The sequence below is a fragment of the Megascapheus bottae genome, chromosome 7 (assembly GCF_031878675.1).
Source record: "Megascapheus bottae isolate mThoBot1 chromosome 7, mThoBot2.hap1, whole genome shotgun sequence".
NCBI lineage: Eukaryota > Metazoa > Chordata > Mammalia > Rodentia > Geomyidae > Megascapheus > Megascapheus bottae.
The window spans coordinates 75040955-75058410 of record NC_143515.1 but is presented as its reverse complement, the minus strand read 5'-3'; the positions used below and the strand labels follow the sequence as shown (position 1 = coordinate 75058410).

The 17456-nt window shown below is 43.9% G+C and overlaps 1 protein-coding gene across 1 annotated transcript in view; it reads right to left on the bottom strand.

Annotated features, from left to right (window-relative positions):
* Positions 1 to 13517, bottom strand: part of Nbas (NBAS subunit of NRZ tethering complex) — a 262549-nt gene extending 249032 nt beyond the window's left edge. The window contains exons 1-5 of the mRNA XM_090337434.1: positions 13394 to 13517; positions 8680 to 8734; positions 7315 to 7351; positions 3770 to 3847; positions 2566 to 2613 (exon numbers count right to left, since the gene is read on the bottom strand). Of these exons, the coding sequence (XP_090193560.1) occupies positions 2566 to 2613; positions 3770 to 3847; positions 7315 to 7351; positions 8680 to 8734; positions 13394 to 13510 (335 nt within the window). The 5' untranslated portion in view covers positions 13511 to 13517. The remainder of the gene's footprint in view (positions 1 to 2565; positions 2614 to 3769; positions 3848 to 7314; positions 7352 to 8679; positions 8735 to 13393) is intronic.
* Positions 13518 to 17456: the final 3939 nt, after the last annotated feature.

The window sequence follows — 17456 nt, the reverse complement described above, 5'->3', positions numbered from 1 at the left end:
ACTCTTAATTTCTTCCAGCTTTCATATTGCCTCAGAAAGGGAACTATGGTGGAATACAGTGACTGGCACAAATGACTTAAATACTGGTTTCAACATAATACAAACCGAAGGTTCTGATTCAATAAAATGGGGAGAAGGCCCAAGAAAAAGTATTTTTTAAAGCGCCACAGATTGATCCTAGGTAAGAGCCAGTAATCTGTATCATATTACAAACTTTGATCACTTGGCAAAAAAAAGAAAAAATCTTATATTAATAAATGAAATAGCCTATATAGATTACCAAATTTAAATTAGTGACCCATTTAAAATCTGTAATCTTGTAATATATATCAAAGTAATATAATTATTTAAACTATTCAAAAAAGAAAACTGGGAAACCTAAAATATAATTTAACAAAAATTATCTGAAATTTGAATGTTTAAAGCATTTGACATAGCAATCTACTTCTATAAAGTTAACCTCAGGAAACAATTATAGATTTATATAGATATCAAAAAAATCAATGTAGCCTAATTTATAAAAGAGAAAAATATATTCAGTTTAAGATGATTAGTTATATTTTAAATGGGTGCAATGAAATATTATGCAATAATTATCATGTGACAAAGAAAGATGTTTGTAATACATTAATTCTCAAAGGTTAACCACATAAAAGGAAAACAAATTAAAGGATGTAAATTAAATTTATAAATTACTAAAGCAATTCACAAGCCGGCATCATACAGAAATCACAATATACACTGAAAGTATATATTATTCACACTGTAATGCAGATAGAGTTTCAAAAAACATAAACTAAGATATTAATAGTAAACTATGGATAGCAAAATAATAAACTATTTCTAGTTTGGGGGGATTGTTTTGTTTTTGCTTTTGCTTATTGGCAGTACTGGAGTTTGAACTCAGCCTCACACTTGCTATGCAGATGTCTACCACTTAGCCACACACAGCCAGCCCTCCTTCTTTATATTTGACTCTATTTTCTCAAATTTCTTTTAAAAAGCTGCCTATTACATTTTAAATGTTTTAAAGCTTGTTAATACATTTAGCATTTTATTGTTGTGTTATAACTAAAGATAATTATAAACATAGGAAGAACTTTCCTTAAGGCATTATCCTGTGCAGCTTCTAAGTAAAACAGAGCAAAACAGCACAGTCTTTAAACTGTGGCTGGACTGGACCTGGCTCTCTCTGTGTGACTGAGACAAAGGACTTAGTGTAAGTTCTGTCTTCCTTCAAATAAAACAGATGACGGCATCCTCACACAGCCTAGGGAAATAGCTAAAGGAGACAGTAGCAATCGCTCATTACTTTCGCTCTTACTACAATTTTAAATAATCATCACTACTTTTCTGAGGAAGAGAGAAAGAAATGAATATTTGGTTTTATTAAAACTACATATACTCATAATAGTTTAGCATTCACTTTGGGGATAGAGAATTTATATGCCTTTTTCAAAAGACTCTTTTATTTTACTGCTGTCTGTTGTGTTCTTAATGGCTGTTAATTAGCTTCTGTTTTTAACAGCCAATAATCATAAGGAATTATTGTTTTACTAATGAGGAAATACATATTAACCACCTGTAATCTGTAGCTGCTGCCAAAGTACAAATTGAAGAAGCAATTCACAAGTAACTTCTTATCCACAGACAGCACCAAGAGAAGTGGTTAAGAATGTCATATTAGAGCAAGTGATTAATGTCACTTGCACTCATTACTAAAGTAAAACTAGGAAACAGTCCAAGATACAGCTAGGCACCTACAACTTTCTTCCCATTGCTTATTCTTTGAGACCCAAGACATAAGCCTGATCTGTTTCAGAGGTACTATACATTCTGTATGGTGTTGCACATCTCCCCAGGATTGGCACTTTTCTTTCATAACTGATAAACTGTTTAAAGATAAGATATTTGGGGCTGGGAATGTGGCTCAGTGGTAGAGTGCTTGCCTCACATGTGTGAAGCCCTGGGTTCCATTTCACAGTACCACATAAACAGAAAAAGCCAGAAGTGGTGCTGTACTAGCCTTGAGCAAAAGAAGATAAGGTCCTGAGTTCAAGCTCCAGGACTGGCAAGAATAAATGAATGAATGAATGAATGAATGAATAAAATACTTGGAAATATCAGCTTATAGAAGTCTTTTATATATTTAATAATATTGAGAGTTTTGAGCAGGTAGATAATAGTACAGATCATATAGTGCTGGCCTCAAGTAATATGTGAACCTTGGTTACAGTGCAGCAAAGCTGTCCCTACCAGAGCTTCTATGTGCTTGGCTGGCACAGCAGTAACAAGCCAAGTAAGAGAGATTTCCAGAGACAGACAGTATAAGCCTTTACTGCCTCAGGAGACATAATGAATGGTAAATGCAGACGTGGGAGATGGGGAGACAGCCCACTACCCTAAGAAAGTACCACTCATAAGTTGTTGTTTGACACAAATTTATGTGACTTAATAGTGAAATCCCTTTAAAAATACCACTTTTATAAAGCTTAAAATGCTCAGTTCTTACATAACAAGCCATTTTTCTCAAAAATCTTATATAGAAAGAATATTAAAAATTACCTGATCTCCACACACTGATCTTGAACAGCAGCCAGCAGCTTTCCATTGCTTTTAGGGTAAAAGGAGAAAGTAAAATCTATTATGAATATTTATAGTAGTCTTCAACACAGAAGGAATTATTTTAACAAGATAAAAGCATTTCTACATTATTTTGCTCTACTTCTGCACATTTTGGCTTTACAATTAGATGATTATATGAGTACAAAAATCATAGAAAATGATTCAATATACACTGAATTAACATGCCAAAACAAAACCACTCATATATACGAAAAAGAATTTAGCTGGGCGCTAGGGGTTCACGCCTGTAATCCTAGTAATTCAAGAGGCAGAGATCTGAGGATCGTGGTTCAAAGCCAGCCCAGGCTCTTATATCCAATTAACTACCCAAAAAGCTGAAAACAGATCCATGCGGAGCTTGAGTGGTAGAGCACTAACCTTGAGTACAGCAGCGCAGAGATAATGCCAAGGCACTGATTTCAAGCCTCAGGGTTAGCACCCCCCCCAAAACAGTGGGGGAGATTTACGACAGGCACTGAGGACTCAAATCTATATCCTAGCTACTCAGGAGGCTGAGAGATGGAGGATCTCAGTTCAAGCATAGCCTGGGCAGAAAAATTTGCTAGACTCCATGTCCAAAATAATCAACAAAAAGTTCAGCTTTGGGTGTGGCTTAAGTGGCAGAACACCAGCCAAGTAAAGGTCCTGAATTCAAACTCCAAGAATACCACCAATAGAGAGAGAGAGAGAGAGAGAGAGAGAGAGAGAGAGAGAGAGAGAGAGAGAGAGAGTCTTGCTAGACTGAAATAAATTCTTGATAAAATTAAAAGAGAGAAAGAGACAGAAAGAATGAAAGCCATAAGCACCCTACACCAATATGGTAGTGCAAGCCTATAATTCCTATTACTCAGGAGTCAGAGGTAGGAAGAATGCAGTTCAAACCAGAAAAATCTTAAGGGCCTATCTGAAAACAAACTAAAAGCAAAAGTACTAAAGCATGACCAAAGTGGTAGTGTGTTTGGTAATAAGACAAAAAGAAGAAAGAAGAAAGGAGGAGAAGGAAGAGAGGGAGGGAGAGGAAGAGGAAGAGGAGGAGGAGGAGGAATGCAAAAGAAGAAAGCCATAACCCCAAATTAATGTCCAATATGAAATTTATAAGCTAACTGTGATAGAAAAAAATCATACAAATTTTATACATACTTACCTTGCAAGAACCAAATGCCAGTTTATCTGTTTATTAACCAAGCGAACCAGTCCATCAGGGAGCAAGAAAGGTACAGGGCTGAAACCATAACACAGCAGCTAATTTTAATCATGGAAATCACATATAAGTAGGTAAATGTTACATAAATAGCACATATATCTGTACAGACAATACAAGGTCTTTCCTTTAGGATACATAATTTAAATATTAGTGGATCCACAATCAAAAATTACTGATATTGAAAATTTGACTGTATACATTTGTTTAAATCCAGAAAAAGACAGTGGTTTGTTCTAAAGCATAAATGTACATACTTCCCAGGATAAAAACACATCTAAAATGCCAATAACAGGACAGGGCAGCTTATACAAAACAATACTAGGAAGTTGTGGCACAACTGTAACCAAAAAAAAAAAAAGGTCTGACTCACAGAAAAGAAAGACATTTTTAAGAACTGGTAACGAAAAGATAATTGAAAACTAGAATTAAGCAAGCAAAAGAGAAACACAGAAAAGCCAAACAAGACTTGATATACTGGACATGAGCTGTTGGGAAGACAGGAGTTGGAAGCTGGTGGCCGACAAGATTCCAATGTTCAAATGACTTGTATCATCAAGAAAAGGAGAACAAGAAACTCTCACTGAGAGCACAGAGACTTGAAAGATTCTCATCTCTCCCTGGAATTCTGGTTCATAGAAGATGGGAATTAAATCCTATTAAAAATTAAAAGCCCCAGACTAAATACAAGATCAGATAGGATTTGACTTTGTTACTACAGTACAATAATACCCAAGTTTTTACTCACAATAAAATTGTTGACAAATGACATGAGAGAATTATCCTCCTTAAGTGAGTCAGTGTATACAATGAATTTGGAAAATAATACCTTAAGAAATTTCCAAAAGAGAAAAAGAAAGAAAACAACAAGGCAGAGAAAAAAAAGACATTGTGGAAATCAGAAAATTCAACATAGTAAAAATGAGTAATGTTACATTTGGTGTATTTGTGGCCAACATTAAAGTAAAACATATTTAACATCAAGACTGCTGAATAAATATAATAAGCACAGGGAACATGAAGGTGAGAACCACCTCCTGGGATAATCATCTGCAGAATAATAGGGAGAGGAAAACCCTGGGAGGGACAGAACCTAACATTTTATATAAAAGGAGAAAATAAACAGCAGGAGAAAAGGTGACAAAACAACAACTGCTTTGACTGAAATGTAGATGCCATAGTAGGTTAATATATTGTCTGTTGATAATATTTCAAATTAAATGAAAAGAAATGCACTTAAGAAAGAAAAGGCTACTTATAACAAATACAAAGAAAAAACTTCTAGGTTTAATTACCTTAAGTTCAAAATTACTAATGGAAGTGCAATTCTTCTTGAGGATAACTTTAATCATGAGGAAAAACAGACATGGTATATGCACAACTTATATAATGAGCAATATGACTAATTCAAGGAAGCAGAATACTCAGGCCAGTGGTTGCAGCGCACACCTACCTGTAATACCAGCCACTGTGGAAGATTCTAATTGATGGCCAGCTGGGGCAAAAAGTGATCTGGCACAGTATCTCGATCAATAAGCTAGACTTTGTAAACCCAGCCAAACAAGAAGCAACCTAAATCTCAGTCCAAGGATAGCCAGGCAAAATTGTGAGAACCTATCTGAAAAAATACCTCAAGCAAAAACAGAGAGGTGGGGGAAGGGAGGGAAGGAGGGAAGAAGGGAGGGCAGGCATGCCCTGAAATATGATTCCTAGGAACATGGCTCATGTGATGGAGCATCTGCCACGGCAGGGTGTAGTGGCTCATGCCTGTAATCCTAACTACTCAAGAGGCTGAGATCTGAGGATCAAGGTTCAAAGCCAGCCCAGGCAGAAAAGGACCTGAGACTCTTATGTCCAATTAACCTCTAGAAAACGGGAAGTGGGGCTTGGCTCAAGGGTGGGCAGTAGCCTTGAGCTGAAGAGTTCACAGACACTGTCCAGGCCCAGGGGTAGGATAGTAGCCTTGAGCTGAAGAGATCAAAGACAGTACCTACGTGGAGTTCAAGCCCCATGACCCACCAACAAAAAAGAAAGAAGGAAGGAAGGAAGGAAGGAAGGAAGGAGAAAAAAGAAACAGAAAAAGATGGTGCCTGAGAAGAAAGGAGACAGCTATTGCTGGCAGACATGAAAGTGCCCCCATACAGCACAAGACCATGCCAAACAGAAATAGATAAGAGAAAGAACTGGCACGAAGCAATCATAAGTACAGATATATTTCCTGTCCACCTTTCCCAAGGTGCTCAAAATTTCTAGACATCCCTATCCGCATGATCCATGCTTTCCTCGCTCACCCCATCTCTACCCTATCACTCCCCGTAACTCCAAATAGCAAGACAAAATTCAGTCTACACAGGTATGTGTGTACACAGACACACACGGTAAAAACAGAAAAACCCTAGAGCAAGTCCAACAGAAAGCACAGAGGTTGCTTTCATAGAACTGTATTATATAGGTGCTTTTGATTTTAAGATTAAGGAAAAAGACCTGTAGTAAGCAGTTATTTAAAACAAGTTCCTACATGCTTTTAAAAATAGAATACTTATTTCTCTGTTCCTTTGGAAGCTGAAAATAAACCTCATTTCTGATTATATACTTTACACCTAAAATATTTTAAAGTATTCAGGAACTAAAACTTAAAGAACCTTTTCTAAAACACGGCCATTATCTATTAACTAGGGGAGAGCTGTTAGAACAGCTTGACATGGAAGTGAGGTAGGCCTAATCTTTGAATTAGTGGCTAGAAATATCCATTTCCTCAACGATCCTGAAATGAAACAAAGTGAGATTTTAGGGGAATCTTCCAGCAAACCCACATCCTAGACTTCACCCCAGAATAGCCTACACCATGCAAGTGGGACACAGCAATGTTCTGAGCCATTGACTGAATGGCAGAAACAATGATAAGTTGGAAGCAATGGAATAAAGGATAACCTTGAGGATTAAAAAAAAAAAATGCCCCCTGAAGGCCAGGTACCAGGGACTCACACCCGTAACCTTATTGAGGAGGCTGAGCTCTGAGGTCACCGGTGAAGACCAGCCCACACAGGAAAGCCTGTGGGACACAGTTCCTAGGGAGAACTGCGGCCCAGCTACACATGGCTATCCTTGATCCAAAAGAAACTCAGGGACATTGCCTAAGCCCTGAGTTCAAGTCTCAAGACACACACACACCCCCACAATCCACACACATCCCACATACACATGGCCTTTAAAAGAGAAGCAAGCCCCAACTCCATCACATGAGCATTTAAGAAAAGGCCAGGGACCCTGGACAGAGGAAGCACTCAAGAAACAAAGATCACCAAAGACCACGGACACACCATCACACTACACTAAAATATGTGACATGCGTGCTTCAGAAACCAGGTTTACCTGAACATCAGCATCTACACAGACATCTGTGATTTTATGAAAACTTAAATCACAAGTAAGATACCAATGTTTGCTTGTCATAGCTACGCTGTTTCTTTGAAGAACTGAAGGCTCACCTGTACCAGATGTATTGGCGTAAAAATAATAAGTGATCTGCAATAAAAAGAAAGAGTAAAGAAATAAGAATACATCTCCCATTTTTACTCATTTCAATAGGTTTACAGATGGCAAAAGTAAATTATAGTAGAGTGAGTCATTACAAAACACTGATAGCACAACTCTTACAGTGAGAAAAACCTAGAGACATTTTAACATTTACAAGGTCATACATTTATTTATATTAAATCACAAGTTTGTGTTATTCAAACTTTGAAACACTTGAAATACTAACTGCAAAAAGTCACCCCTTCCCTATATGATAGAGAAATAACGCTTTTAAAACATAAATTTCTGACCCCCCAAAAAAAAAGTAAATGTGGTAAATTTTACATGTTAAATTTAATCTAAGCCAGCTTTAATAGGTTGAGGGCATGGTTCAAGTGTGGAGCACTGAATTTAGTCCTGAATACAGAAAAAAGGAGGTGGTGAAAGAACAGCAACCTCTTTAATGAAATTGTGCACTCCAAGACATGCAATTATCCCTTAAAACCAGTTGAGTCAGATGTGGTGGCACACACCTGTAATCCTAACTGTGGGATGGACAGAATGAAGAGAATTACAATCAGACAGGATTCTATCTGAAAAATAAAGTACAGCGAAAGGACCAGAAGCCTCTACTATCAAACCAAAAAAAAAAAAAAAAAAAAAGGCCAGGCAGCAGTGACTAACTAAAATCCTTGCTACTCAAAAGGAGGAAATCAAGAGAATAATATTTTAATATCATTACAGGGAAAAAGGTCACAGTTAGGGGTCACAGCACTTGCCTTGGGGGACTGGTAAAGAGTTCTGTTAATACAATAATAAAGCCATCATAATCAACTAATAAGGATAGTGTTCAAATTCTTTGTCTTGTGAGCTCATAGGTGAACTTGGTCAGTAGTTAAGTGACTGTACAGGTTAACCAAACTTATTGTTTGTGAATCTCTGACCAACTGTATTTAAACATTACACGGTCGAGTTAAGACCACCTTGCATGCTATCTTTTCACCTTCAACAGTCACAGCTTCTCTGAGACTCAATCTGGAACTAATCTCTTTCATTCCTTATAGAACACATCCACAGAGGCTAAACTTAGCCTATCCTTCAGCTTTAAGCTGCAGTAAGACATGTGTGTGTAAAATGCATGCCCCCATATGCAAACATGTACAAAATTAAACTCCAATCACATGTATGCAACTTACTTTCACCAGGCTCCAGAAGTTTAAACTACACAAGTTAAAATCTCTAAACTTGGCAGAACACAATGATCCATGCCTGCAAACACAGATCTGCAAATACCCACCTAACTATATCACATACAAGAAAGTAAATGAGCTGTTTACCTCTGACTGCTTTTGTGATGATGAACGATGCACCATGTTTTCGGTTACCTCTAGGCTGCAATTAAAAAACAAAAAAAAACCTTTCATTTGAAGATTTTACAGTAATACTAGCACATCTTCACTAATGTACACATATACTTTGTTAAAATTTTTAATGTGAAAACTGAGTACAAAGTACCAGTATCTAAACACTACTTGCAAATTGGAAGAAAAATAGAAAAATAATCATAGGTGGGACTCATGCCTATAATCCTAGCTACTCAGGAAGCTGGGATCCCAGTTCAAATCCAGCTCAAGAAAAACAAGTGTGAGACTCTTATCTCCAATGTGCCATCAAAAAGTAGAGCTATGAATCAAATAGAGCACTAACCTTGGGCAAAAGCTAAAAGACAGCTCCCAGAACCTTAGTTCAAGCCCCAGTACCAGTGTGCACACAGGCGCATGCACACACACACACACACACACACACACACACACACACACACACACACACATACAATTAGAATCTGGTCAAAGGAAATAAGGTGAACTAAGTGGTTACAGGCAGACACATAACAATGAAATATGAACACAAGAATAGAGGCTGGAAACAGTTTTCAAACCAAAATACCCATGGAACAATGAGAGAAAACTATGGCAAAGATGGTTAAATTACCAATTCCTCAACCTACTTGATTGAGTTAGCTTCAGAGCCTCAAAACAAGTTTTGTTCACAGGAAAAGTGAGTATATCTGCTGTATATCCACAGAGACAGTACTAGTAATGAAACATATATACCTATTACATTAAATAATGCCATATAAACTGAACATGATCGTGTACTTTAAATCAAAAACTACATATAGTTAAGACAGACTAAACTGCCATAAAAAAAAAAACATGGCCGAGCACAATGGCTCATGCCTATAATCCTAGCTTCTCAGGAGGTTGAGATCTGAGGATCAAGGTTCAAAGCCATCCCCAGCACAAAAGGACCTGAGACTCTTATCTCCAGTTAACCTCTAGAAAACGGGAAGTGGGGCTTGGCTCAAGGGTAGGGTGGTAGCCTTGAGCTGAAGACAGTGTCCAAGCTGAAGGTTCAAGGCCCATGACCCACCAAAAAAAAAAAACAATGAACAAAGACAAACAAGAAGTGATTGTCAGGATACAATTTGGCTCTGGAGATGCATAGAAAGATAACTCAAATAGAGCTGCACTGTAAAAACTTCAACAGATTAAATCACAGATGTGGCAACAGAACGAAAAAAAAAGGAAAGGGGGGCGATAGGGAGGGAAAAGAAAAACAGAAAAGGATGGAAAGGGGAAGGGGAAGAAAAAAGGAAGGAAAAGGGAGGAGAGAGGAAGCTAGAAAAATCCTATAAAGTTTCAATATAAGTTAATGATGTGCTTATGGGGGGGGGGGTTGTTGTTTTTTTATTTAGTGCCAGTACTAAGCTTGAACTCAGGGCCACAGCTCTTAGCTAACAATGAAATTCAGGTATATCTGCATAACTAAAAAAAAAAATCCATTATTCAGTAAACAGAAATTCAGTGGGAAGAAAGTCATGTGGAAAAAGCTAAAAACTTTGTAGGAAAAAGAGCCAAGGTACAGTTGCTCCAATTGACAATGCTCAGAGAAGAAGGGTTGGGTTCTACCATCTTCTTTGTGATCTGGCTTCTTCCTCCGGGTCTGATAGGACTGGCACAGGTAGCTGCTTGGGCCACGGGTTTGGCCTGGGGGTGGAGTGCTTGCTGAGCCTGCACGAAAACCCCAGTTCAATTCCTAGGTACCACACCACACACATAGAAAAGGCCAGCAGTGGTGCTGTGGCACAGGGGGTAGAGCTCTAGCCTTGAGAAAGCCCAAGGACAGTGCTCAGGCCCTGAGTTCAAGCCCCAGGACTGGCAAAAAATAACAACAACAACAATAACAGCAGCTGAATAAACAGGTCCTGCTCTCCAGCCGGGGAGGACCCGGCGCTGCACACTCACTTGGCTGGGTCGTCTCCACAGACTCACGAACCCCAGCCCGAGCACGCGCACACGCACACACTCACACTCACACTCACACTCACACTCACACACAGTGAGTGCCTGAAACACCGGCACGTGGGGAGCCGAGGGCGAGGTCCCAGAGACCACAGATGTGGAGAACACTGAGGTCCAGCAAAACCCTTACTGCAGGCCCATCGGGGAGGACCCCGGGAGGACCATCGGGGAGGACCATCGAGAGGACCCCGGGAGGTTCACTGGAGGACCATCGGGAGGATCCCGGGAGGTTCACGGGAGGACCATCGGGGAGGACCATCGAGAGGACCCCAGGAGGTTCACTGGAGGACCATCGAGAGGACCCCAGGAGGTTCACTGGAGGACCATTGGGAGGACCCCGGGAGGTTCACTGGAGGACCATGGGGAGGACCATCGAGAGGACCCCGGGAGGTTCACTGGAGGACCATCGGGAGGATCCCGGGAGGTTCACTGGAGGACCATCGGGAGGATCCCGGGAGGTTCACTGGAGGACCATCGGGGAGGACCATCGAGAGGACCCCGGGAGGTTCACTGGAGGACCATGGGGAGGACCACGGGAGGTTCACTGGAGGACCATCGGGAGGATCCCGGGAGGTTCACGGGAGGACCATCGGGGAGGACCATCGAGAGGACCCCGGGAGGTTCACTGGAGGACCATGGGGAGGACCACGGGAGGTTCACTGGAGGACCATGGGGAGGACCCCGGGAGGTTCACTGGAGGACCATGGGGAGGACCACGGGAGGTTCACTGGAGGACCATCGGGGAGGACCATCGAGAGGACCCCGGGAGGTTCACTGGAGGACCATCGAGAGGACCCCGGGAGGTTCACTGGAGGACCATCGGGAGGATCTCGGGAGGTTCACGGGAGGACCATCGGGGAGGACCATCGAGAGGACCCCGGGAGATTCACTGGAGGACCATCGAGAGGACCCCGGGAGGTTCACTGGAGGACCATCGGGAGGACCCCGGGAGGTTCACTGGAGGACCATCGGGAGGACCCCGGGAGGTTCACTGGAGGACCATCGGAAGGACCCCGGGAGGTTCACTGGAGGACCATCGGAAGGACCCCGGGAGGTTCACTGGAGGACCATCGGGAGGACCCCGGGAGGTTCACTGGAGGACCATGGGGAGGACCATCGAGAGGACCCCAGGAGGTTCACTGGAGGACCATCGGGAGGATCTCGGGAGGTTCACTGGAGGACCATGGGGAGGACCACGGGAGGTTCACTGGAGGACCATGGGGAGGACCACGGGAGGTTCACTGGAGGACCATGGGGAGGACCACGGGAGGTTCACTGGAGGACCATCGGGGAGGACCATCGAGAGGACCCCGGGAGGTTCACTGGAGGACCATCGGGAGGATCTCGGGAGGTTCACTGGAGGACCATCGGGGAGGACCATCGAGAGGACCCCGGGAGATTCACTGGAGGACCATCGAGAGGACCCCGGGAGGTTCACTGGAGGACCATCGGGAGGACCCCGGGAGGTTCACTGGAGGACCATCGGGAGGACCCCGGGAGGTTCACTGGAGGACCATCGGAAGGACCCCGGGAGGTTCACTGGAGGACCATGGGGAGGACCATCGAGAGGACCCCAGGAGGTTCACTGAAGGACCATCGGGAGGATCTCGGGAGGTTCACTGGAGGACCATGGGGAGGACCACGGGAGGTTCACTGGAGGACCATGGGGAGGACCACGGGAGGTTCACTGGAGGACCATGGGGAGGACCCCGGGAGGTTCACTGGAGGACCATGGGGAGGACCACGGGAGGTTCACTGGAGGACCATGGGGAGGACCCCGGGAGGTTCACTGGAGGACCATCGGGGAGGACCCCGGGAGGTTCACTGGAGGACCATCGGGGAGGACCCCGGGAGGTTCACTGGAGGACCATCGAGAGGACCCCGGGAGGTTCACTGGAGGACCATCGAGAGGATCCCGGGAGGTTCACTGGAGGACCATCGGGGAGGACCATCGGGGAGGACCATCGTGAGGACCCCGGGAGGTTCACTGGAGGACCATCAAGAGGACCCCGGGAGGTTCACTGGAGGACCATCGGGAGGATCCCGGGAGGTTCACTGGAGGACCATCGAGAGGACCCCGGGAGGTTCACTGGAGGACCATCGGGGAGGACCATCGTGAGGACCCCGGGAGGTTCACTGGAGGACCATCAAGAGGACCCCGGGAGGTTCACTGGAGGACCATCGAGAGGATCCCGGGAGGTTCACTGGAGGACCATCGGGGAGGACCCTGGGAGGTTCACTGGAGGACCATCGGGAGGACCATCGAGAGGACCCCGGGAGGTTCACTGGAGGACCATCGAGAGGATCCCGGGAGGTTCACTGGAGGACCATCGGGAGGACCCCGGGAGGTTCACTGGAGGACCATCGGGAGGACCCCGGGAGGTTCACTGGAGGACCATCGGGAGGACCCCGGGAGGTTCACTGGAGGACCATGGGGAGGACCCCGGGAGGACCATCGGGAGGACCCCTCCTCCAGTAGCGGGAGGACTCGCGCGCCGCCAGCACCGCCGAGGGGTCCCGGGCCTCCCAACGGGCCGACCCCTCCCCTCGGGGCCCGCCGCCCCCGCCCCAGCGAGCCCCCGCGCGGTTGCCACGGCGACCGCATCCGCGGCCCAGCCCGCCCCGCTCCGCGCCTTGGCTCCGCCCGCGTCGAGCTGGCGCACGCTGCCGCGGAGTGCAGATTCACCTGCACTTCGGTCTCCGGCGGCCACTCGGTGTTGACCAGCAAGTCGTACAGGATCGTCTCCTCCTCGCCGTCTGCGGGGCCGGCACTCGCCGCCGGGTCGGACCTGGAGGCCGCCATGTTGGCCCCGGAGCGAGCGGCGGCGGGGGGCGGGGCAGCGCCCGCCACGTCGCTACGGCAGCCCGGGCGGGACACGCTTCCCGGACGGGGCCGCTGTGGATTGGTCAGGCGGGGTGTGACGGACAGGGGCGGCGGCCTATCGGAGGCCCGGCTCAGGGTTCTGGCGCGCTGCCCCCGGAGCCCGGGGTCACCCGACCTTCCTCGTCCAGCCAGCTGTGGCAGCACCGTCCTGGGAAATGAACCAACCAACCTTGAGTTTCTGGTTTTCCTTTCGGTATTCTTTGCCTCACGCAGCGAATATTCAAATAGTGGCTTTGAAGTGATTAAACGTCACCTCTCGTATCCATAGCAACAGTTTAAGCTAGTGACAGGAGGGCTTGCTCGGGACTGATGCTTGGGGAGAGCGGAAAAGCCATCAGGGCCGGAGAGGCCGCAGAGCTTCCTGCCACGACATAGTTTGCTCTCAGGTTTCTGATGTGCTCGACTGGGTTTGGTGACAGCCTCAGTACGCATGCCCAGCCCCCCGATCGTTCCTGCCCCGCCTCCCAGACGCTGAGGCACTGGGTGCCGGGTTTAGCTACTGGTAGAATTTGAATCCAAAGCAGAAGGTCTGACAAATGCATCTTAATTAGGGGGAAACGGAGTGAGCCAAGACGGAGAAAACTGATAGAACAAAGAGGTTGGAGAGAATTGAAGCTGAGTAGGGAGGGGTTGGGGGAGAGGGAAATGAGGACAAAACCATGAGAAAGGGTATCAATGTGTGAGAAGTAATGCACCTACTACCTGATGAACGTTAACTGTAACCCCTCTATACATTATCCCGACAATTAAAAAGAAGAAGAACTGAGGCTGAGAAAAAGTGTATAGGGTGGTTAAAAAAAAAATAGACATGGGCCGGGAGTTGGGCCTAGTGGTAGAGTGCTTGCCTGGCATGCACGAAGACCCGGGTTCGATTCCTCAGTACCACATACGTAGCAAAAAGCCCGAAGTGGTGCTGAGGCTCAAGTGGTAGAGCTCTAGCCTTGAGAAAGTCCAAGGACAGTGCTCAGGCCCTGAGCCCAAGCCCAGGACTGGCAAAAATAAATAAATAAATAAAAAGAGACAGCAGCCTCATTTGGTCACTCATGCATTGATTCATTAATTCGTCCAACAAGTGCCTCTGTAGAAAACCCAGAACCAAGACTGTGTCTGTGAATCAGTGCACTGTGTAGTAGGTGTTAGCATTGTGTCACATTCAAAAGCAGCACAACTCTTCCATTTCTAGTGCAACTATTACATAATATCAAACGAGATATATTAGGCAGTGATGCAAATAAAAACTAGTGTCTGGGAGCCGGTGGTTCCCGCCTGTAATCCTACCTACTCAGGAGGCTGATATCTGAGAATCACAGTTCAAAGTCAGTCCAGGCACAAAAGGCCATGAGACACTTATCTCCAATTAACTACCAAAAATCTGGAAGTGGTGCTGTGGCTCAAAGGGTAGTGTTGAGCTGAAGAGCTCAGGGACAACGCCCAGGCCCAGAGTTCAAGCCCCACCAACAACTATAAATAAAGATATAAATAAATAAATAAATGCTACTGCCAGAAAGCCTCCAACTGCTGCCAGTCCTCTTAGGGTCAATGATCTCTAAGCTTTACATCACTACCTGCTCCCTTGGTCAGTCTCAACAATGGGTTCTTCACTGCCCTTGATGCCTAAAGCCTCGCTGTTTCATATCTGAAACATCACACAATAAACGCCAAGTACTCCGCCCCAGCCTTCCCTCTGATGCTTGCTGGGTTCACCTCCATCACCACGCTTTTGTTCAAATATCACCTTTCTGAAACCTACCTTGCCTGTTTGGTTTGCAATTACCTTCCAGACTCCAAGTCTCTCGATCCTCCCTCAGGCTTGCTCTATCTTTTTTATGTAACATTTGATATCTGAGATGCCATGAAACTTATTTTTGCTCTGTTTGTGTATCCCTTTCTTATTCTCTAACATGTAGGCTGCGTGCTCTACCTATGTATTCAATGGATTGGTTACACATTTCCTCCAATATCCCCAGAGACACAGACAGTGACCAGTGCAGAGTAGAGGACACAATAACTATGATTTGTTGAAATAAGCAAAAAAAAATTGAAGCATTTCTCTTTTCATTGAGACTGACTTTTACTATGTTGTCCAAACTGACTCCAAGTACTGGTCTCAGTTATCTTCCTCCCCCGCTCTCCCTCCTTCTTATCTTTTGACATTTCCATATTGGGGTTGCCTTCTGCTTCATTTTTTTTGTCAAGTCCAAATGATCACACAGATATAGCCAAGAGGTAGCTGGTCAAGCTGGCAAGCCAAGCTTTCCTCTTACCTGGCATGCAAAAGAATTCCACTTGTAAATTCATCACTAACATTTTTTCTCTTAATATCATCATGCTGTGTTAATTACTATACCCATTCCCAAATTTCCCCCATTTGCTATAGTTTGTACAATAGAAAAAACAGAAGGTGATACCTGTTGACCTCTGAAAGGTTCTATTGTTAAAAAAAAAATCAACAGAAACAAAAACAAAGGAAATGTCCTTTTGTGGAGGTAAAAAAATTCTAATTTCTTCCCCCTACCACATATCAAGTACACCTCAACTGAACTAAAATATGATTTATTCACTTTACTGTTGCCATATACATTTCTAATACAATAAAAAATTACTTCAGCAGTACCTTTCAATGGAATTGTTTTTCTCCTGTTAGTTCTTCCATGTAGAGCTATCTTTAACCGATAGATTCATTTTATGTGAGCTCAGCTTTTCAGTCCCTATCAGCTAACAGGCCCATTAAGCTAAAAGTCATTAATGATTCAGCATTTAACCCTTTCATGCCTGTGCTTATAGAGATTAGTTCATCATGTGAAGTTGCTTCCCTTTTCAATTGGAAATTGCATAATAAACTTGAATTCAGACATTTAAGTGTCATACTTTGTGTCATACATTTATACTTCATTGGATGGTATGCAAGTTCTTTATGAAGAATATAAATTTTTATCATTATAATAAAATAATATCGAGAACAATTCATGAAGTTCTATTTCCTCCAGAAAGTTCAGAGAATCCCAGGCAATCCTCCCATAAATAGTATAAGACTCCTGTAATATCTCTTGACAGCCAAAGCAGATATCATAAAGTTCCTGAATAGTTTCCTCTAAAAAGAAATCCTCAGCCCCCTACTTAAAGTTCATTTGCTCCCTTTTTCTATACATTCACACAGGCCATTTCCCCCTCCATTTTCCCACACTCACAAACTATATGGACCATCAAACTCTCATGTCCTACTAGAGCCACATGCAATGACAAATGAAAAAAAAAAAACAGAAAGTACAAGTAAGCAAAAATGAATCGCTAGTGAAGGCACCTGTGACTCAAACCTGTAATACTAGCTACTCAGGAAGCTGAGATTTGAAGATTATGGCTTGGAGCTAGCTTTCATCTCTAATTACCCACAAAAGCTAGAAATAGAGCCATGTCTCAAATGGGAGAATGCTATCATTGAGCAGAAAAAGCTCAGGAAGCCAGGCACCATGCCTATTATCATGAGGATGTGATCTCAGGATCAAGGTTTGAAGCCAGCCCAGGCATAAAAGTCTGTGAGACTCCTAAATCCAATAAACTACTCAGAAAAGACCAGTAGTAGTACAGTAGTACTATGGCTTGAGTGGTAGAGCATTAACACAGAGCCAAAGAAGCTCAAGGACAGTGCCCCAGGACTGTCTCACACACACACACACACACACACACACACACACACACACACACACACACACACCCCTCTTTCCTCTTCCATGTTTGCTTTATCTTTTCTATTTGTTGAGTTGTGAGTTGTTTGGTGGTATTGGTATTTAAAATCAGAGCCTTGAACTTGCTAGAGTCTGAATCACCATGTGAGATACATTCCCCAGCTTAGGAAGAGTAGTTTCAG